Source organism: Phaenicophaeus curvirostris, chromosome 1, assembly GCF_032191515.1.
Source record: "Phaenicophaeus curvirostris isolate KB17595 chromosome 1, BPBGC_Pcur_1.0, whole genome shotgun sequence".
Classification (NCBI taxonomy): domain Eukaryota; kingdom Metazoa; phylum Chordata; class Aves; order Cuculiformes; family Cuculidae; genus Phaenicophaeus; species Phaenicophaeus curvirostris.
Window position 1 is genome coordinate 113,309,380 of NC_091392.1, and position 23,727 is coordinate 113,333,106.

At 41.8% G+C, this 23,727-nt stretch overlaps 1 protein-coding gene across 5 annotated transcripts in view; it reads right to left on the reverse strand.

The window, feature by feature from the left end:
• The window catches only part of RUNX1 (RUNX family transcription factor 1), a 172,744-nt gene that overhangs the window by 39,532 nt on the left and 109,485 nt on the right, over positions 1-23,727 (reverse strand). For all 5 annotated transcript variants that reach the window (XM_069871856.1, XM_069871848.1, XM_069871866.1 and 2 more), the window contains one exon: positions 14,087-14,191. In XM_069871856.1, coding sequence (XP_069727957.1) covers positions 14,087-14,191 — 105 coding nt within the window. The remainder of the gene's footprint in view (positions 1-14,086; positions 14,192-23,727) is intronic.

Here is a 23,727-nt window from a genome sequence, read left to right on the forward strand (position 1 = left end):
AAGTGGCTCTTTTATTTTATCACAACAATCAGAATAAATGTTTAACTTTTCTCTCTTGTTGACTGCTGCAGATAGCAGCACAGAATCTGCTCTGTGTGAAGGTCTGCAGCAGAAAAGAACTGTGTTAGAAAAATATAACAAATATAAATGTTCTTCCCAAGCCACTACAAACGCACAGGCAGAGTTTTGCTAGGGTTGCTTGTATTTCCATGTTTATTAGCTTTACTTTGAAGTTACCCTCTAAACCCTTAAAGAGAAGACAAGTTATCCTCAGTTCACCCCTGTAAATTCCAGGACTATTATTAGGCCCCTTTTATAGGTGGAAAACTGAATGACAGTGAAATGAGGTGACTTGCCTGTGGTCAGGCAGTGACCCTGTGGCAGACGCTCGCCTCCCAGCTCAGTGTGATGACCACAAGCCCAGACTTCCCCTTCTCTGGAAAACAGCATGACGCTGGATGAAAATGAAGCAGCAAGAAGGCGCTTGGAAACTGGTGTGGCTTTGCTAAGCTGAAGGTTTGTCCATGAGGATCTGCCACTTTTACAAATCAGACAGGACTTTACAGAAGCCATTCAAACATGCAGCTGTTGAATGACATGAAAGAGTTGGCTGGCCCTGAGACCACTGTCCTCTTTCTCTCCCTATGTCCCCATACTTCTTTGTCAAGCATCAGTTTACAGTTACTAGCAGAGGAAAGAAAAAGGCAGCATCGTTTTTTGCCTTGAGTTCCAAGGTCAGTGTTTCAGACATGGGAATAAATAAAATACATAAATACTATAATAATTAATAAAATAATAAATAAACCAGCCTCATTGCTTAAACCACAGGGTTTGGGGGCTTTGGGGCTTCTTTTTTTTGCCTTATCCCTTTCACATGCTGTCTCAGAGAAGCCAGGAGGATTTTTTTTAACAGAATATTAAGCAAGGAGTGCAGAGAAAACATTAGCTTTCCTGATACTTTTACAGCAAGATGAAAGTCCTTTTCCTCTTAATGGGAGGGAAACTTAAGTTTTATAGACTTTAAGAGACCATGGAGCACTCAGCTTGGGCTGTGGCCATCTGGTTGGGGCTCTGGATGTGGAAATGACAAAAAAAAAAGCACCTTGGCAGTCTCCATTTTTGTGCACATCGAGCACTCATTGGGAATGATTTCTTGGTCTGGGTTTCACACCATAGTCAGCCCCATGGAGACAACAGCAGCGCTCTGGGCTGCCTCCAGGTACAGAAAAAGAAAGAATTCTCCCATTACCTTCCTTTTATCACAGATGCCTTTAGGATTCAGTGCGGGGAGGAACAGGTGAAACAGAGGTTAAGGAAAGGCATCAATACTCTCTTCGTGCCAGCTGAAGCTACCAAAATTCCTGTGGGTGCCCAGGGCCATTTTACAAAACATTGCTGGAATGGATTAATGGACATTATTATTCTCTTTTAAGTGAATCATAAGATGAGTACAGTCTTTTGTTGCTTGCTCTCATTCACTCACAAATTTGACTATCTGAAGCTAGTGCGCTGGGAGGTACTAACACCAGCAAAAGGTTTGGGCTTGGGGGACCAGGTGTCTGATGGAGACTCAGTGGTTCACAGCTGCTGAGCATTCCAACCAGAGGTAGACCTGAGTTAAAATGCCACAGTTTTTTTTGCCCTTTTCCCAGGTGGAAATGGAAATGGAAACTTTTCACACCCAAAAAGTGGATTATACACAGGAAAATACAGCATTTGGCCAGACTTTGCTGAAGTAGGCAGTGATTGATGAGACCAGGCACTCTGGTCTAATGCAAGCTGGCTGCTGAGGAATCACATGGATCCAAACATCTCCTCTTTTAAGGTCTGTTTGTGTTCAGGGCTTTGGTTTGACTCCAGCTCTAGTGGGGTAGAAAATAAGCCATGTTTCATTGTGTCTAGTTAATAAAGTGGTAAACAATGTTTTGTGCCATGGAGCTAAAATAAATCCAATTATTTTGTACATAGTGAAGAATGAGAAGAAAATATACTCTTTCACATTATTCTAGGACGTGAACTCACTATCTTAAGTGCAAAAAAATATGTATTCTTGTAAAAAGTTAATTAAAGTATAGCACGTCTCTATTACTACCCAGCTGGGGAATGGAAACACTTGAAAGTCAGCTGTCCTGCTCACAAGAGCCTTATGTGCACAAACCAGTAATATATTTCTATGCGCCAGATATATCAGATATAAAGTACTTCACACATTCACATTCTTTTCCCCTGATTTCCCATCTGCACAGAATGAGCAAGTAGTATAACTTTTCGAGGACACCGTTTGCTGTGTTTTCAAACAGAGCAGACCAAAGATAGTGCATAAGGCACTAACCTTTGTTGCATGGCAGCCCACAGAGCTCTAGTAAATCACACTTGAATATAAAACCGATCTGTAGAGCGATTTCCTCTATAGCCTCCATCACTTGGAAGAACTATACTGCACTGAGTCATTAAAAGGATCAGTGTGGGACAGTGTAAGAGCCCACCAACCTCTTGTACAATGTTAAAAACGTAATGCGAAAAAGTTCCTGAAAAACTAATTAGACACACTGTAGGATATCTTCTGGTTTCTTGGTTAAAAATCTTATTGTTCTGGTGAGGAAAAATGGTGATGGTAGTCAGAGCTTCGAGTAGACTCATCAGCAATTGTATCTTTTTGGCTGTTTTTCTTAAGGCACAAGCCTTCTTTCCAGACAGAAGAAACAGCGTGGCAGAGAGGATATTATGTTAAACGTTTTCATCCTGTGTCTGTAATTACCAGCAGAATCAGTGTCAGTCATCAGACTGAACCTGACCGTAGGCACAAGGTGCTGGGAAACGTGTGAGTGAGGCTGGATATTATGTGACTCGATGACCAGGCTGACACCCAGGTGCCCTTGTGAGGCAGAATGCCGAGCAATGCCAAGCACAGACAGATTGACACCGGGAAGCTCTTCCAGATGTTCTTCTTCTATCAGCTCACTCACAAGCCTCACCCTTTCCATGTCTCTATGGAAAAATTAGCTTGTTACTCCCTGTAACTGCAGCCAGACTAGACATTTCAGGTATGATCCTTTGCTCGGAATTTAATTTTCCACTGGGTGATCCAATTTGGCTATGTGTTGAACAAGTGTCCAGTGATAAAACAAGGTGAACAAAGATTCATATGGCAAGGTCCTTGCATTTTGCCTGGGGGAAATCCCAGGCTAGCTTCTTGCACCTCTGTTGAGGGGTTAGTCCCTCTACAGTAATGACATACACTCTGAGCAACGGTAGCATTTTTTTCCTATATGCTTTAACAGTAGATAATATTTTGGCAATGTTTTTTTCTTACTTCTTTCTTAAATCATTTGGAAAAAAAAACAAACCAAAAAAAAAAAACCAACAAAACAAACACATGAACACTCTAGATAGAGCAGAATTTGCAATGAGAGGGAGTTCTGCCCTGGAACAAGTAAGAGGAGGTGGGAGAGTCCAGATCAAGCCCCTCTTGCCTGTTCTATACTAGAAAACAAACTATGGTTTCCTGTTTTCTAGGTGAGTGTCTTAATTGCAGGCTGAGAGCCCTTTTCATCACTGATTCACTCACTAGCCAGCTTCGTTGGGAGAGCTCCAGCAGGGAATATTCCCAGGAAAAGGGACAAGTAGAGGCTGCCAGTCTCCCTCACTCCAGCCTACCATGTGAGACTGGGCTCCTCCTGGCTGAGTTCCTCCAGCTCTGCCCCTGCCTCCTAATGAACATACGAAAAGCCTCACGTCTACCCTGAGGTACCACAGCCAGAAAAAGCAATCTTGACAATTTTTGCAAGGCAGGAAACATGCTTCCTCTCCCCTCAGCTCTGCTGGTGAGACCTGAGTTGTAGCAACAAATAGCAATGCACAAATGCATTTCCACTTAAAACACAATTATTTTGCTTGTCATAGATCCACCAAAATTTCTGATGAGTCTGACACATACACGTCCTCTATTTCTGTCATGGAAGTGCAATTATTCTGTGGGTTGACCCCAGAAATTAGGTCATTGCAGCAAAGTAAAAGTAAGGGAACCAAGTGTCAGGATTTTGAAGGGAAGAAGTTGTTTATGGAAGTTAAATTATTCAGCAAAATTATGACCTTTGTTTTCTTTTCCCTTTCCTCTGTGTTAATGTATATACTTTAAAAAAATCTGACTCCCTGACAAAGTTTGAATGACTCCCAACTTAAGCACTGCATTGCCAAAAGCCTCTTTTGTTTCTTTATAGTTTGCATCTTCCCACATGTACAAACCGCCATAAGAATACCCTCCAGCCATGGGCTGAGACATCACAGGAGAAGATATGTATGAAAGAATAGGTGCAGAATGAAACATAACCAGTCAACCAACAGCTCAGCAAGCAATCAAGAAAAATACAGGCACAAAAAAGACACTTCTGTCCAAAGAAAATCTGCAGAAACACAAGTCTCAGGCTGCAAAGACTGAGTCGCCATTTGAGCAGGCATTGGGAGAAGGTTGTCTCTCTACTGAGCACAGGGGACCAGACTCCTGATTCAGGCATCTTAATCAAATGTGTAAGCTTAGGTGGGATGAATCTGGACCTCCTCCCTCAGCTAGAATGGGAAAAGCAAGGGATGATAGCATTTTCCACCTTTGCAGTACCTCCAGGAAGACAAACAAATTAGAGAGAATGTTGCGCAAACATTATGGTATTGGACATCAGGGAACTAGCCTAGACACAAATCCATTTCTTCAGTCCACTGAAAATATCTCTAGACAGTAAAACGTCTCAACATTCAGTCTCAGGCTGAGTTGAACAAGGGACCCACAACTTAAAGGTCAAGTCCTGTGGCTCGCTGTTTATGTAAACCAGGAGAATCTGGCAATGCAAAAGTAAAGTTAGTCCCATGGATACTGACCATTCAGACTTCGATGCCTCGTAAAAAAACTTTGCTCTAGTCCAAAAAAAGTATATAGTCAGACTACACACTTCTCTTGAACTGAAGACATTTGCTTTTACCAAGTTTCTACACAAGAGTTGAAAATACCTGTTTCTCCAAAGAAATTATTTTTGGATATTTTAATCTGTAGGTTACTAAGCAGTTCCTCCTCTGCACTAATGTTCCATTGTGCCTACACAGGACTGCAGTTCGCTGAAAGCTCATAATTTTCACGTGGTTCTGCCTAGTCTTTATTTTAGGTTCTTGAACCATTTTTTGCTTTCCTCATTTTCTTTGCAGCTGCAGGGAGATATAGTAAGCTACTGTATAACATTTTGAAAGCAGGGCCTCTGAGAAGTTTCCAAACTGCATACAAGCAGGTTATTCTTTGGCTTGTTTTCTTTGGCTTGGTGTTAGCAGTACAGAATGAGTCAAACAGTATTAACTTTCAAGAGGGAAGTGGTGTGGTCAACCAAAACTGTTTGCGGCTAGATTGCGAAGATAGGTAGAGCAGGTAATGAAGAACAGCCCATAATGCAGGGTGTAGGTAGGAGAGGCAGACAGACTCAGACAAACAGAATCCTTAATGATTAAATCAACATTGTCGCATAAATTTTTCTGCAGCTTTGTGTGCTAAGGTTATGACACAGCCTGGCTTTTCTGGACTGGTCAACCTTGAGAAGATGGCCTAATATATGTTGTACTTAATGGACTCACACTACAACACTGTGCAAAGGAAAAATAAAGGTCATGTGCTATTAAATACATATATAGATATGTGTTAACTCTTCATTTCTGGCTGGTTAAATTCTTTCTTGTGTCTCCTCCCATTTTTATGGGTTGTACCTTATCTGTTTCATGATTAAAGAAAGCAAGGAGGATGTCTCCTTTCTTCCCTCTCTTTAGGATATTTCAGGCATTAACAAGCATGTTATGCCCTCATACAACAGACAACTCTTTCTCTTACAATTCAGAAGCAGAGTTGAGATGGCATCTTCCTCATGCTTTGCACAAACCTGTGCAGCACAGACACAGCAACAGTCTGACCAAGATTCATCATTAACACTAACAGAAAATGCATTTACTCATTACAGTTCCCAACAGCAGCGGATGAGTAAAGGACAAGGGCACAAATGGAGATGAAGAGCTGAAGTTCTTTTTGCATTTCTCACAACAGGTGACAGGGGATGAAGCAAAAGCCTGCAGTGCTTTCGTATAGGCCTGCAAGGAGGAAACTGCTGCACCTTTTGATAACGTAGGGCAGGTAAAGCTAGGAGAGACTACAGTGCAGATGAATTTTCACCCTTTCCAGTTATATTCCAAGAAGAAAACAGGACTGTTCACTGCAAGTGCTGCACAGCTGCATCCAGCCCTTCTCTTAGCTATGTGTTGTTTTGGTAAACCCGTAAGTAGGGCAACTTCTCAAAAACATAGGCTTCAGAAAAGGTCCTGCGCTGCCAAAAGCTTGTTTGATGAATGGGAGTGTCTGACCACTCCAGAGTGAAAGTTTCCCTACCCCTTCTCCCAGCTCCCTCGGGAGCCTAAGGAAGAGAAAGCCCCCTCTCTCACCGTCTGGGGAAAGCAAGGTGATAGAAATGGGTTGCTGAGGTTGTGTGCTGCCCTCCCACCCATCTCTGCAGGAAACCTTCTCGTCTGTCAACAGTGAGGTAAGCATTTGGAGGTGAAATCAGGTTGCTGATGTTCCAACAGCCCAGATTTGCTACCTAACCTCCATCTAGGATGGGCAGGGGCTATGTGACACCCTTAAAACCACAGGAGGCAGGTGCACCATGGGATTTGAACTACAAGTCCATCCTTCCCAAGCTCATGCACAGCCCCAGCAACCAATTTAAACCTTTTGTTTAATGATTGACATTCACAGGTCCATCGCTGCTGAGGAAACATGACGGGTGAAGGACCAAACTCAGTAATCTTTAATTCAGAGCACCACCAACTAACTTCACAGGACAGATAGCTGGCACACCAGTAAACTAGGTTCTTCAGTGGAGAGCAGTGTATAGTCACATCCCCTACGGCCAACCTACTTGTGAGGGTGCTGCACATTAATGCTTTTCTTTACATACACACACACACACACACAAAATAGAAGTGGCATCTATGCAGTCTTTTTTTATATTTCTATGGAAAATACTCTTGCCCTTCCAAATACACTTTAACTGATCTTAAAAGCCTCAAATACTTTGCAGGTAAACTGCAGCTGACAAGAGAAAATCTGACCTACTGGCTGCTTAGGAAGCATTTGCAGAAGTAATTAACATTTACCTAATTCTGCATTTGGCACAGTTACAGAGTACTTGCTCACTGATTTCAGCAGATCTAAACCAAGCCTACATATCCCTTGAAAATCCCACCATGCAAATATAGGTAAACACTTGAAAATATTCTCCACAGTCTCTGTAGCCGTTCAGCCACTAAGCAATAAAATACTGAATATTAAGGGCAAAAATAAAAGGTTGACAGAGATGAAAACAGTTAAAGAAATGAAAACTACCTATCTATTCTTAATTTAAAATCACACTAATTCAAGGACGGGGGAGAGCTGTGTGGGATTAAGTGACTGAAAAAAAAGAGTTGAAATAATTTCTGTAGGACTGGGCCAGTCTTACCACCACTCCTAACCTACACCACACCAACTCTGTTTTCCTGTTTACCTGCTTTAGCGAGGAAGGAACTTATCCGTCGACACTACTGTGTATCTTTAAAAAAACAGCCAAATACAGATGAGCAAATACATACACGCTATAGCACTCCCAGAAGAGCAGTTTTGACACAAGATTTCATATTGTACATATTTGACAATTTTATTGAACCAAAATGACAATTTCCCTGCCTCACATCACCCAACATCAACCCTCCTAGCTGACTCAGAAGTGAGACTGATAAATGCCAGGGAAAATAATCCTGTTCCATCTTTTCTATTCAGAAATGAAGAATCTGCACCATGAAACCTCAAGGATGTTGGTATTAAAAATTGAATTCTATCTACTGAGTAGTACAAAAAGGATCCTGAGTGATACTGTTACACCAGGGAGTGCTGAGCATTCAGGCATATCCATAATCCTTTTCACATCTAATGGAGAACAACCAGCACTGGTTTTAAGAGCTGTGGGTGTAGCCGCTGGTCAGTTCAGGTCCATACAAGGCAGGTCTTGCTTGCACCTTGCCAACACTGAGGGATCTTTGCACTAGGGTAGTTATAGCAGCTACTGGTCTTTTTCTTCGCTCTTCAGCTCATGGGCTTATGGGCAGCATGAATGCTGGTCAGTCTGTATAATTTCTATCTGAAACCTACTGCTTGAAAGCCTGGGTTTCAGGTTCCTCACTAGTGAAAAGACCCCCATGGTGTCCAGGGTGAAGGGACTCTGAGACCTCAGACAACAGACTGGAGCACGCCAGCCCTACCAGTTGCTGTGAAGGAGGAGGCAACCTCAGCATAGAGCTTCTTCTGCCCCAAGGGGGTTCCCCACCATCCCCTCGTAGCAGAGAAGGGGCTTGTCAAGCAGCTGGGCTGTGGGCACAGAGAAGTCTTTCTGCGACACTGGAGACCCGAGAGGTATAGAGGTGCCTGGGGATGCTCTGCAGAGCTGACTGCATTCAAACACGTGACCTCTGGTCCTGTTCTGCAGCCAAACTTTTAACATCCAGTATGAGGTGGTCCTGTGCAATTTGATGTTCCTGTGCCAGACGTTCCCGTGCTAAGCCAGAAGACCCAGTGCTATATCACGGGAGTAATTCAGGCTGGTTGCGTGAAAGTGCATGCATAGTGGAAACAGGCCAATTTCCCCCTCACTCTTCACATTTCTTCAGAAAACACAAGTCACAAAAGGACAAACTGCTTTCTGCTTTTTCATTCTTTCTGTACTTTCATTATGAAAAATGGGCTGGTGGCATGCACAGCTTTCACAGCGGGTGAAGACGTGCCCAACCACAGGACATATGTTTTAGGCTGTTGTTCCTTTGCTGCTCTGAGGGACCACAAAGCTGGCCTGGCTGCCAGGGGTCGGGTGTGTGCTTGGACTGTCCTGCATGTTCAGAAACAGCTCCTTTGATCTGCAAGCATGTCTTTGTCATATCACTTTATTTCATCTAAGTGGATTCAATTGCTCTTCTTTGTCCATCTTTCAATGAGATACACGCACACACAGAGAAAGGAAACCATCAGTGATCCCCTACCTACCTACACCAATTTAGAGACAGCAACGCATAAAGCCACGTTGTGCGAATTTGAGCTAGTGATGTTTTGTAACTTTCCCCAGCCACTGCATGCTTGCACATAACCATTGCACAAGCCAACTGCCAATGTCCCCAGAGTGCACCCACAATTCAAGCACCAGTCCGCCCACGTCAGTGTCACCCAGACAATAGGACATGGGGGCACAAACACACAGGCACAGGCCCAGCAGCGCACAACTGTTGGCTTTTCTTACAGCCCATCCCTTTCTTTTGTCTGTACATGGTCTATTTAGATTGGAAGCTCTTGGAGGCAAGAACCTTAGCCAAGATTTTTTAAAAAGCGATTAGCAAAGTTAGGTTGTGATACTGAAAGGGGTGGTGTGCTATGGCGCACGCAGCTAGTGCTAGCAAAGGAGGAAACAGTCCTACCTGTAATTCTGTTACAGGGCCAATCAACTTGTAAGCACCACCTTTTCCCCTACACTTTTTCTGCTAAGTAACCTTTAGGCACTGTAAGTCTTCAGGTGAATGGAAGGATCTGATAAGCCATCCCTGAAATTAAAATGGTGGCTCTCCTCCAAAATCAAGATAATTCATTTTTTCCATGGTTTCTGAACTGTTTGTTGGTATGTTAGTCCCAGTTTCCAACAGATGGAGGTACTTTCAGAAAGGTATAAAATGAAAAAAAAAGTTTTTGGAGAAAGTTTTGGCTTTTCCTTTCATAAAAGCCTGAAGGTGGAAGTGATATGAAACCCTCACAGGAATCATTCCTCCCTAGCCTGAAATGTGCGGGGTTTTCCTTACTTTTGCCATAGTACAGGGCGTGCTGGCCCCTCATGGGCTCTGCTGGCTCTCCTCCCAGAAGCTGCTCTGGGACCTCAAGTCTGTGGGCAAATGTTGGATGGGCAGGGGAAAGGATAGCAGATCAGGTACCCTTAGCACCACCAGCCCTTGAGGATTCCCTAGAAAAGACCTCAAGATGAGCAAGGGGGCATTTGAAGATTTCCTTCAGAACTGCTACTGGCCATCGGCTTTCCTTGAACTTTGTAAGTGAGACAGGGTCACTTCAGATCAGGGGCTTAGGGTGTTCTTAACTGTGGCTGACCATAGGTATACCTACCCTGCCCACAGGCTAGCTTTGCCAGGAGGCAAAAGGAAATTTCCATTCCTAAAAAGGCACATCTTGGGCCAGCAGCTCCTTCTCAAATCCTGCTCAGCAATATTATCCTCTCTTTCTCCTCTTCTCAGCATCCTGCCCTTTGATATAAGGATGCCAAAAAAGTATTTCGGAAAACCACATATCCAATACGGGGTAATCACATTTAATGCTTAGCTTAACCTTGGACATTTCAGGCCCACTGGGACTAAATCCACGTAGCCTTTTCATTCTGCACCATTTTCAGGCATCTGGTCCATTAGTGATTTTTTCAGAGCTATGTAGGCTAAAACAATTCAATGAGAAAAATAGAAAGAAGCGGTCGAAAGAAGAAAAACCTAATATTTCAGCAGACATACACAGTAGGTCAAATGGCCTAAGGGAAATATTTAATTTAAGAGTCAGACTATTTCTACCAAGTTTCCTAACCAAAAGTATTTTCATCAGGAGCACTACTCTTGATCTGGTTACTGCTAATGATTTTCCCCATGGACTTAGCTCATAAAAACATAAATTGCTTTATGAATCATAGAATCATAGAAGTTGGAGAAGAAAATGATGGGTTAGGTCATTTTGCCCTTCTCCCTGACAGTGCAGTATTATTTCTTTTTATAAAGAAAAATTGGAAATAAGCATTTATTTAGAACTGGAGAATAAAAATGTTAAGTTCAAAACAGATTTTAGAAATATGTAATTAAAGCAGTGGAGGAAGAGCCAGATTCTTAAGTACCTTGGCTGTCTCTACAAGCCACGATGATTTGATGAGAAGTATTGTCTGGATAGACCCAGCCAGAAATTCAACAGCAAAAAAAAAAGGGCAACGGTGAAAGTCCTATGCATGAGTAATTATCATAGTTGTAAATGCAAATCCAATAGTTACATAGGTAAATACGCCGCTAGGCGAAGACCTGGCCATCACAGTAACTGTAACCAAATGTACAGTGGGACATGCAAGAGCCCAAACTCTTCAGGCCTTTGTGGAGAGTGAAAGTGGCACATGTGATAATACACACTTTGTTAGTGTCAGCTATCATGACATCTTTACAAATCCCAGTGAGAAAAAAAGTCTGTGCTTTGTGTGTTTGCTTTTGGAGCTTTTCATTCTAATATTCTGCTGCTTTCCAAAAATGGCTTCAAATCCCACTTTGTACTACTTTTTTTAATTTTTTCCCCCCAAGCATGCCTAGTTGAAGAGGCTGTCCTTTTCCGCTAAAAAAACCACTTTGAGAACCCATCTAATTCTGGCTCAGAAACTGCTTGATCTGACATTCTCTGAAGACAAAAGAAAATGTTTCTGTTAATCAATCTTAAAGGTTGTTTAAAAAAGGTATTTCTGTGTCCTGTAACATTGACTAAAAAGTGTCCTGTTGTGAAGTTCTGACTTTTGTCTCAGATGCCCTTCAGCCTCAGAAATTGCTCCTTACCTTCCAGCATTTTTCACAGAGAATGCAGGCACTCACTAGAATTCATATTGTCTGAGAACTGTTACAAACATAAATGAATCAAAAAGTGTTGCTGGAGTTGGTTTTGGATATAAACATGCTTTTTTCTAAATCTCTGTAAGAGAGCACTATCTAATTTTGTTCCTATTACTGTCTTCCACAGATTTCTTTTGAAAGTATAAAATACATCTCAGTATTTCTGTAATTCCTTTAGCTCAAGCGAGCGAGTCATGGATCTGTAAGCACAAAAGTCCCGTATAGCAATTACTCAAGCTAAAACCATTCTAATCTAGCAGTGATTCTAACCTCAATATGAGAAGGCTGACATAATTTTAAATCCCATCAGTACACAGCACACATGTTTTGATATCTAACTGCAAATCTTATATGTGAGTTCACGGAGGTAACGGCCCTGCAATCTGTTTTTGTACAGGCTACACATGTAACTGCTCTTATTGAACCAATGCAAAACAGGATACACCCACCAAGCAAGAGTGTAGAAAAATAAATGTATAGCCAAACCCACCAGAACTGTCTCAGAATGAAGAATGCACTGGGTACCAGTACTTTTTCCTTCACAACCTGGCCAATCTGTGTTTCAGTCAAGTGTATAAAGAGAAGAGGAGATACTGGACTGATGGCAACAGCCACTGCAGTTCAGAAGCCCTTTAAGAAGTCAAACCAAAGCACTTTGCAGCCCTCTTACAAATGAAAGGAGCATAATTCCTCTTCTACACTGCATCATGAATGACATAGCAATAAAAGGAGCTGTGCATTCCTACTGAGGAGGGAGTCTCACCTCTTCTCCTGACATGCCTAAAGCCTCCTCCACTCAGCAGCTGATTTGCCTACAACAAAGTGAAATTATTTACAAGGAAGCTTTTACATACATTTGAGTTTGGAAGATACATATGTTGCTTCAGTATGTATCATACCTCTATTTCCTTTATACAATGTAGAAGCTTATTAAATATTAACTATTATACCAACTGAAGAATTGATTTAAAACAGCAAGTATGTCTGCAGGATGATTTTGTTCCTTACCATTCTAGCAGACTCATATTAAAAGAACACTACAGCTTATTTGTTGTCTGCAAAGTATGAACATGACCAGGTAACTGCATATGCAAATCTGAAACTTGCATATACAAATATCTTTTTTTTTATGTGCACAGCTGCCTCCTTCACTGGGGATATTTTCCATGGACAATTCAACCAATTAAAAAATAAATATAAAATAAATAAGAAGCCTTGCCCGAACAGCAGTATTTGTTTTAAAGTCTGGCCATAAATCCAAAAAATATAGGTCAGATTTTTCCACTAAATGCATGCAGCAGCAGCATGATGCAACTCAGACAAATGAAGGCTTGAGAAGAAAACGCACAGGCAAGACATGAGTTTTCTAAGCTAATTTAGTTAAAATTTTGAATCTTTCTTTTCTTCCTCTCCCTAGTTAAGCAACCCCAAGTTGAGAGTCTCATTCTCTAGTGGGTGTTTGAGTCCTGCTGCTTTCTTCTCCCAGGATAATTTCACCTCAGCAGCAGCCAGAACTTCTGCCAAGTGTGCGAGAGGAGTGCAAGAAACTAACCACAAACCTCAATTTACATCAGAGCATTTTGATAAAAATATGAAAATGCCCCATTTGGACTAGTGACTGAGGTTAATAATTGCCTCTGGTAACAGGCAGTGCATGTACTGCAGAAGCATCTAAACCTGCAAATCTGCTCCACCCTCACTTCACTTTACTCCGCAGACAAAACAGCCTGCCCTCACCACCTGAACAAAACAATCACCTGTGTGAAAGGTGTGGCTATTCCCCTAGAGACAGCAAACCATTTATCTACTCCTTCTACTTAATTCTTAACAAAATAAAGAAAAAAAGAAAGAGGAAAGATTGGCTGTCTGTGAAAATGGGTGCTCCTAAGATATATGGCAGCATGAGATACAGTGAAGTCTACAAGGCAGCAACCAGGTGAACTTTCTCAGACATTTATTTTGCAGGGTGGCTGAGGTTGAAAAGTTAGATCAATGACATATTGGTTTCCAATGCTTTAAAGTCCTCTTAACATCTGAAAGGCAGGACTAGCAAGAAATGATGCAGAAGATATCTGCTGCCCACTTTCTACCAGCATCCCTTCTGTCAGCTTTTGTATAGGGTCCAAGTCATCCCTGGGCAGGTACTTTAGAAATGTAATGCAAGCCATATTCTAGATCAGCTGGACACCCATGAAAAACAAGGCATCTGAAAGGTATAACTAAAACCAATCATAGGACAGCTTTGGCTTAAAACATATCCACTGCTCCACATGCATCGTATATTGCTGCACTTCATAAGGCTGGTGATAAACCCCTATACCACACCAACAAGTTGGCCTGAAAAGGCTGTTGTTAGCTCACTTACTTCTGGGTTCACGAGGTCCATCCACAGTTATCTTGATGGCTCTGTGGTATGTGGCTACTTGTGGTGGATTTGTGAAGACTGTGATAGTCAGCGTGAAGCTTTTCCCTGCAACAGAAAAAAAAAAAAAGTTATTGAGTATGTGTGTTGAGAAATGATGTAGCCTTCATTTCAGATAACACTCAAACACACCAAATGGCACTGAAACACTTCAGTTGTCTGAATCAGAAGATAGATGTATGCCCACAGAGTTAGGTGCATAACTTCAAAACTCCCCGGTGCTGGATGCGTTCCCTCTGTGGCAACTGCTCAAAGTTCTTGGAAAAAAAAATTAGTTTATATTTAAATGATCTACACTTTGCTTATAAAAAAAAAGTAGGTTACTCTTAACAGGTAGTGTTTATCTGATCTACATGACTGCTGGTATGTTATTGGTACTTTCTAAAGGATGTTAGTTCAGAGAGGCTTAGAAGTTGTGGCTGACTTTCCAAACTGCCACAGGAATCTGATCAACAGTGCTTGTTAAAATTAAAGAGAACTGGGTGTTCAGATCTCCTCGGCAGATCGTAAAATCCCACTCTTCGTGGTTGAAGCTAGCATTAGATCAATTCCATATTGTGAACCAGAACCCTTTAAAAATAATCTGCTACTGCAATGCCAAGAAACAAGGGAATGGAAAAAAATAATAGCAAAAAATCCCTGCAGCTTGCCTACAGAGGATTAAAACATTTTATGAAGCCACAGCAGAGCATTATGCTTGGTTTCTCTATTATTCAGTAAGAAAACTTTTCAAAATTGTTATGCGCACGCCACGGCTCTAAGTTGAGAAAAGTACTCATTTTGATGGCTGCTGGGGAGGATTTCATAACCCCTTGGGACTCCAGTGCCTTCAGATCCAGGAGTTGCTTTTGGCCACTGCCAGCATTTACTTTATGCATTTTTTAAATAACAAAAGTAACATTCTGCATCTTTGATAAGACCTCATATACGCATTCATTATGGCTTTGGCCTGGACAACAATAAAAACATTGTCTGTCAGCAGCTTTATAGTTCTCTCAACATCAAGGAGAACTCAGATACTGACAGAAATCTTCGTTATCAGTAAGAGACATCAAGGGACATCACCCCAAGTTAGATAACCAGGAACTGTTGTAAGAAAATTGAAGTTCGCTTCCTTTGGGCACATACTGTGCAAGTTTTCCCTGCAAGATCTGCCTGCTTCATTTTACCACTTGGCTCCAGCCCTCCCAAGTGCTGAGTTTCTTCCTTTCTATGACTTCCTATTTTTATTGTTTGCTTCATTTATCTACATAAATAAATTTAAATATAAATTCCTGTCTCTAGCAACAGTATTCCCCACCTCCCTATGCACATTCACTTGCAATTCAATACTTCTCTTAATGCAGTTCCTGCTTTGGTGCTAATGGTCTGCATCAACATCACAGTGAGCACACACACACTGCTGTTACTGGAAACTGTCCTCACCACATCCCTGTGAATTAGGGAGGTATTCTCCCCACTCTACAGATGAGGAACTCTGGGGAGATAAAGTGTCTTGGCCACAATCTCACAGGAAGCCTGTGGCCAGCGATGCTAACCACTTTGGCTGCTGCAACTAAATCCGACTGTAATCCTGAATCACAGCCCTGACAAAAGAGAATCTGAAACAAAAGCCTTGCAAATCCCAGTCCACTGTCTCCTCCATATCCTCGCTAGTAAGCAGCCCCTGAGATCGCAAGAACTGCAAGAGAAGCAAAATGGATGAGGGGATCGAATGCACCCTAAGTAAGTTTGCAGACAACACTAAACTGGGTGGAAGTGTCGACCTGCTGGAGGGCAGGGTGGCTCTGCAGAGGGACCTGGAGAGGCTGGACCGCTGGGATGAGACCAATGGGATGATGATCAATGGGCCAAATGCCGGGTCCTGCACTTGGGGCAAAACAACCCTATGCAGTGCTACAGACTAGGAGAAGTCTGGCTGGAAAGCTGCCTGGAGGAGAAGGACCTGGGGCTGTTGGTTGGCAGTGACTGAACATGAGCCAGCAGTGTGCCCAGGGGGCCAAGAAGGCCAATGGCATCTTGGCTTGTATCAGAAACGGTGTGACCAGCAGGTCCAGGGAGGTTATTCTCCCTCTGTACTCGGCACTGGTGAGACCGCTCCTCGAATCCTGTGTTCAGTTCTGGGCCCCTCACCACAAGAAGGATGTTGAGGCTCTAGAGCGAGTCCAGAGAAGAGCAACAAAGCTGGTGAAGGGGCTGGAGAACAGGTCTTATGAGGAGCAGCTGAGAGAGCTGGGGTTGTTTATCCTGGAGAAGAGGAGGCTGAGGGGAGACCTCATTGCTCTCTGCAACTACCTGAAAGGAGGTCATGGAGAGGAGGGTGCTGGCCTCTTCTCCCAAGTGACAGGGGACAAGACAAGAGGGAATGGCCTCAAGCTCCACCAGGGGAGGTTCAGGCTGGACATCAGAAAAAAAACTTTCACAGAAAGGGTCATTGGGCACTGGAACAGGCTGCTCAGGGAGGTGGTTGAGTCACCTTCTCTGGAGGTGTTTAAAAGACAGGTGGATGAGGTGCTGAGGGGCATGGTTTAGTGACTGATGGGAATGGTTGGACTCCCTGATCCTGAAGATCTTTTCCAACCTTGTGATTCTGTGATTCTGTGAAAAGTCATTTCAGATCCCTGCCTCCAGGCCTTTGGCCCTCAGCTCTTGGGTCTTAAATTTACCCTGACCAAAGATGGCTGTGTTCTTGATTAAGTATCAAATTACCTTATAAAGCTTTACAGGTTTGTTACTTTTTCTCCACCACCACCACAACAGATCTTTTTATGAGGCACCAGTAATAGAGTTAAATAAACTTCCTCCCCAAAAGCTTCATCACCTGCAGCATTAGACTTAATAAATACCACAGAGGCACCTATAGATCTTTCTTCTTTCTGAAAATAGTTCCCCTGTATCATTACATGCAACACCTATATCACTAAGACTGAAAGAGATATTGAAAATATATTTTATTCTCTTTATTAATCTGCAGCATTTCCATCTTGCTTCCTGTTTTTTGGGGTTGGTTTGGGTTTTTTTTTGACAACTACTAATGGATTAGGCAAGGTGCTCCTGCCTGCTCTGCTACAATATGTAGTCAATTTATGTTTTTAGACAGCTCTTGTGGATTTTCCAGATAGAAAAGTAACGCAGAAAAAAAAAATCACATCAATAGTGAAATGTAGTAAACTATGGCAACATCAGCTTTCTACAAGACCAGGATAAAGAAGAGGGAGGTGAAATTACTTTCAAGATTTCTACAGAACAGACTAGATCTCAGAGCCTATATAAGGTTGTGACACAAGTTGGCAAAAGCAGGAAGACACTTAGCTTACTTCTTGATGACAAAAGACTATCTATTAACCACATACTGGTTAACCACAAGACTATATAACCATAAACCTACATGTCACTCATTGCTGCTTACCAATAATTCTGGCTGTGTTTTTTCTCTAGTTATTCTTTCTCATTTACATTTAGCTTTATTAAATGGTTTTATCACTTTTATTCATAGTTTCTACATTATTCATCATCTATGTGTCTGGTTGAAAAAGGTGGATTTAGATTGGAGGTATTGTTAGTGAAATCTGTGTTTTATGGATATACCTATTTTGGGATGACAGTAGGACTATAATCATAGAATCATAGAATCACCAGGTTGGAAAAGACCCACTGGATCATTGAGTCCAACCATTCCTATCAAATACTAAACATCATCTTCTCCTTATTTTTAAGTATTATGACACAGCAATGATGTGGTTTTAATTTTCAGCATGTGCTTGCTTAATACACTGAAACATAGGTGTGTGGACATACACATACACATGTGTAACATGCAGTAGACTAAATTGGTGGAAATAATATCAGATTAGTCAGTGGAGGCTGTATTCAGACTCTCTAGCACTGGATATTATATTAGATGCTATGATTACTGATGCCTAAGTAAGCAGACCTCCTAACTATTGGTAGAAGACCTACACTGAGCACTTAATGTCTCTGCTTCACTCTGAAAGGGGTGGATGACACCAAAACTGAATAAGACAGCCTAAGTGATGGACTGACCTCTCTAGTACAGTCTCAGTTTACACTTAAAGAGGGACCAAACACCCCAAGAAGGCGTTCTGAAACACTGGTCTGGTTTGGACACCTCCAATAGTCATAATGACAATTTATGTCCTAGCTGTCATAGCAAGTTAGCAGATAGTCCTCTGCTAGCTGACATCAAACTCTGAGACTCTCTAGGCTAAACAGTCCCATAAATCCACAAAAAAATCATACACAAATTAGCTCAGGTCCATGATGCATGCCTCAGTATACTGAAGCCAATTGCTACTGCATCATCATGGGAGGTTTTGCTGATGGTGGAAGGGCTGACAGGTGACATCGAATGTCAAGTTCAGCGTTACTTCAGAGAATGCTACTCTCTCTACAACTATCCCTGGCAGTTCCTAATATTAAGCACATAGCCCCTCATGAGCGCAAGGATTAAATAGTTCATATGTAGGACAGGGCTCTGCCTTTGGAAACCCTTTCCACAGAGTTCACATCAAGCATACCCTCATATATATAACAGCAGAGCACAAGACTCATTGCTTCCATCAAGTCTTCTCTCACAACCAGGGTAGGAAAAATTGCTTAGTAATGTTTATTTTTGCAAGAGCATTAAGGTCAAAACCTTTCTAGAAAAGTAATGAAAACAGTAGCATTTGTGGCCAAAATACAATACTGACTTTTTGGCATGATACCTAGAGGCTCTATTGATGGGTTTGCTAGAGACTGTACTATTTAAAGTGCCCTCAAGAATCACTGCTGATTTGACAGCTGAAGTCTGATGGATTAAACCAGTTGTCCTCAGCTCGTGACTTCACAGGACTGCTCCTGAGAACCACTGATGCTGTGCAAAGCTGCAAAAAATTTAAGAGGAAGCACAAAGCGTGATATTATCCACCAGTCCCTGCTCAGCAATACTGTTCCTGGACCAGCAAAAGGTGAAGAACAGCTTCCGAGGCACAGGCATCTTGAGTCACTGTGCCCATGCTCCACGCTGTGATACAGGAACTTGAAGTCTGCATTCAGTCTACATCCCACAGACAGAGGCTGGAAGCAAAACACTCGGTGAGCTCACATCTAGCATTCTAAGAGATTGTTTAAGTGATCCCCCAGAGCAGCACTGGAGGGCTCTAGAGGGAGCAGTAGGCTTGTAAGCTATGGCCCCTGGGAATGTTTGAGGAACCAAGGGGATAAAAATGAATCCTAAGTGACAACAAGGTCATATGAACCTCCCGTGCACAGCTTTAGTCATCCCTACGCTGCATCATAACCAGATGTGTCTGGGGGTGAGAAGGCACACTTAAAATATAAGCGGCTGCATGGGCAGGTGCAAAGGGGAAGGAGAACAGACACACTTTAGGGAAAAAAAGCCACATCTTGAACCTATCACTTCATTTTAATCCACCTCTTTCTCAGGCAAAAAGAGCTGTTGATTCCATTGATGAAAGTTAATCCAAAGCTAATCCAAATGAGGACAGGAAAAATGGAGTTAAAATTTCAGAAATTTGCCCAGGGTGGGGTGATGGGGAGGTGAAAAAGAAAAGAAGGCCAACAGACGATGTGACTACAAATACTATCTTTTGCTTTTGAGATTTATTCTGATGATCACAGATGTGTCATTAAAAGTTGGGGGGGGGGGTTGTGGTTGTTTTTCTTTTTAAAAATTGTTACAGTAAATTATTAAATAAAAAGAAGATGAAAAAAGGGAAAGGAGCCAAGAATGCTTGTGCTGACAAGGACATAAAGTATAGATGGAAAAATAGAAAATGTAATACACAAATGCAATAGAAATTGTATTACAGACATTTCTATTATATTAGTGACAGACTTCTAGGTTCTAGTAAGAAATACTATAATACTTTTTTTAAAAATCCAGCTTCTACTTAGTAGTGCTTATGTTTTTACTTTTATTAAACCATGCTAAATGATCAATTTTATACATCTTTACAATTTCTCACAACATCTTCCTGGGTATCTGCCAAAGTGAAGATGTCTACTACATTTTAATAGCATATCTGACTATATCTCTGGGCAGGATGTAATACAAATGTGCTCGTATATTCATTCTCAAATGTCAGCTACTACACACTGTGGTCAAATTTTGTCGTTCTTATCACTTAAGTCCCTGGATACTACAAGTACAATTAGTAGGATGAGAAGGGCCAACATAATTTGATACATCATTAGTTAAATGTTGCTTATCATACAAATGAAATATTTTTTGTACCTGTTTAAGTTGTATGTCCAATTGCCAAAACCTGCACAAGTTAAAATTCTATACTCACATGGTGACAGTTTTCTCCTCCTCCCAGTAACACTATCACACACTCAGAATACAACTATGCCGGTTATGTTTGGTCCAGTGACTATTTCATCAGAAAAAAAAAAAAAAAGCTGCAGCTGAAGTAAGCAGCATCAAAAAATAACACAATTTGTTAACCATAAGTACCACAGATACCACTGCATTTAAATATGAGAAAAAACTGTTATTCACCTCATCCGCTACCACAATGTAAGTGGTTTACAAATTCTGACCACCACAGACCAACGGTCCAAATAGATAAACGTGAACATGGGGAGCGGTCGGCAAACTGGGATGACTGCCCAAAGAAATGCAAGAACTGCCCATGCAAATCAGTTGCTTGCATGGGCAACAGATCTGTTTGTGTATTTATATGGATGTTTTGTAGGTCATGTGTCAAGGTGGAGATTTGGGAAATACACCCAGTTGCCTCCTGCCAAGCCAGCCTGGGTCAGCATTAAGATATACTTCTGAACATTTCTGTCAAATGTCTCACTCCAGGAAGTTCTTCTATCTGTGTTTACATAGCATCTACTTAACCAGAATGAAATCTCCATCGCATTAAATAAATAGGTGTTCTGTTCTGGGTTTAGATGGGGCCAAGCTGTCATGCAAATGGCCCAAAGTGGCTCTGCTGCAAACTTGGACCCAGCTATGAACTACTGAATTTGCTTTGCAATAAGTTGTGGAAAAGCAACTAGGTGCTGTGGGAGTGTGGCTGGCACTGGCTTCGTTTCCTTTTCCTTCACAGCTCCCTGCAGCACTACTGAGTGTTTAACCAAGATGTGAACTTCACTTTCTCTTCTTCCCTCCCCATTCTCCAGCTAACAAGTCAAATGCTGTAGTGGAGAGTAGCAGAGCTGCCTGTCTCTCCTGCTGCAGCTCTGGGGATTCCTGGAGCTAGAAGGCTGGAATAAGATTTTGTCTGGGGTGGAACAATTTCAAGGCGTTATTTCGGTGAAGTGTATGTACATTTAACCTAAGGCAACACAGGAACTATATTAAGCAACCAAAATTACATAACTGAAATCAAGTAACATTAATAGAGACTCTGTCAACCTAAGCAGGCACTAAAATTGAATTCTACCTTAAGCCCATCATCTGGATGACAAGTATAGTCCCTGGCACTCCTCTGGAAATTGTCGCTAACAACCTTCTTATTTCATAAGTCAAAAACATAACCTTAAGTCTGCAAGCTGCAGATGTGAAATATTAAGCAAGTAGATACAGAAGCTGGTTCTGTATTTGATATAACTTACAGGTGTTAAAATAAAGCTAACTCCGGCCCTCAGCAGCTAGTCTGGAAGACACATACTGGTGGTGCACAACAATGCTTTGTGCATGCCCCTTGACATCGGGTGCATAAAGCATGCTATATGACCTGTCCTGTCCACTACATGTTTCCCTTTGCACTGGAAAATTCTCACACAGGTAGCACAGCCTAAGGTAGCTTTTCCCCAACTTTGCTGTGCTACAGTGGTACAAATCTCTTTCCCCAGAGAAAAAAGAACATCATCTTGCTGGAATAAACAAAAAACGTCAGCACCCAGCATCCCAGAAACATGTCACTGTCAATTAAAAAAATTACATATTTGCTTTTTATCCATTACTGTAACAACTAATACCTTTAGTATTTGATCTGAAATCCTCAGAAGAGTGATTCTCCCTTGCTCAAACAGGGGTCACTCATATTCTCAAGCATTACAAGGGTGGGACTCAGCTCACTGAAACAACCACAATTTTTCTCTTTTTTTTTTTTTTGCCAGATGTTTACATTTGAATTTGACAAGAGTTTGTGTGCAGCCAGTTTCACTTCTGTACTGATGAGCAGTTTCACTTCCCAGTCCCATGTGCTGTCATGATGATACCATCCATCACCTCTTCCAGCCCTGCAGGGGCCTCTGTGCTAATCCTTTCCCTGACAGCCTAACAATGTGTGTGAAAGTGCAGCCACTCTTCCACTGTTTGCCTGTGAAGCACCTGATGGCCTTTTTCTGCTTGAGAAATTTGGATTTGAAATGCGTTTTTGTTCAGAGAAAAACTGGTAGCCGAGTAGCATGAGATAATAGGTCTGGACACAGAATGATCTTGGCCTTTTAGCAGCAGCAGAAGACAGGTAGGGGGATAAATCTGAGTGTATGGGAAAGGACATAAACGAACTGAGGAGAAGAGGTATAAGGTCAAAATATTTGGGACTGGGGTGGTAAGAAGGAGGTCTCTGAAGACAGAATGCCCTATGACAGCCAGCTTAGGGTGACGCTCTGTGGTTAACTCAGACATTAATCGCTTTTGTATGGCCAACATCAACAATCCGCAAACGCACAAAACCACCAAGGATCTCTCTATATTGTGATGTTGCCTAATTTCAGAAGAGAGACTATTTCAAGCTGTGGCAGGAATTTGGCTGGCAGGAACGATATTTGTACTTTAGCATCTTTAGCTTTAAGTCCTATGTAAACACCAGCTTTTAGGTTATGCAATAGAGGCAATACGTGCATGCGTGTATGTGAGTGTACACCAGAGTAACAAGAATGCTTGACAATATTAAAAAAAAAAGTGTTTTTTTCATCTTGTTCTGAAAGACAGCCCATGTGATCTGTTTTAACTGAATTTCTGGGGTGGCATGCCTTCTGAGGCAGAAGCCCTACAGATCATGTTTGCAAAATGGATTGAAGCATTAAAAGACTGGGATGGAGTGGAAGGCCTTTTAATGGAAAAGCTAAGCAGCCTCTAACTATAAGTGGGGTTGCTGCAGTAACTATTATAAAATTCTTAAGAACCTGGGTGGAGGCAATAATTACAACACAGGAAGAATGAGATTCTATGGGGTGCCCAGCCTGTATAGCAGAGTGGCAGCACAAGGAGATTACATTTTGAGTCTTAAAATGTAATGCTTATTGTTAAAATAGTTTTAAGACTTGAATTGTATATATGCAATATATACTAACATACACGTCACTAATGTTTGAACACAGGTTTTGAGATGGTGATATAATTTTTCCCCAAAGATGACTCCAATGGAAATCTCTCATGCTCCTATGAGCAACCTACCACAAAATCTGAACCTCTGCTTTCAAGCTATGACCTACCACATATCAGGGAATTTTGATTTTTTTTTTCCCAGTAAAATATAATTTTAGTTTTAAATTAAGTGCTTCTCTATACCAGAACTTGGGCTGTTTCTGAGTATATGCCTCCATAAAGTGTATCCAGCTCTAAGGCAGAGCAAAGAAATGATCCTTCAGCAGAC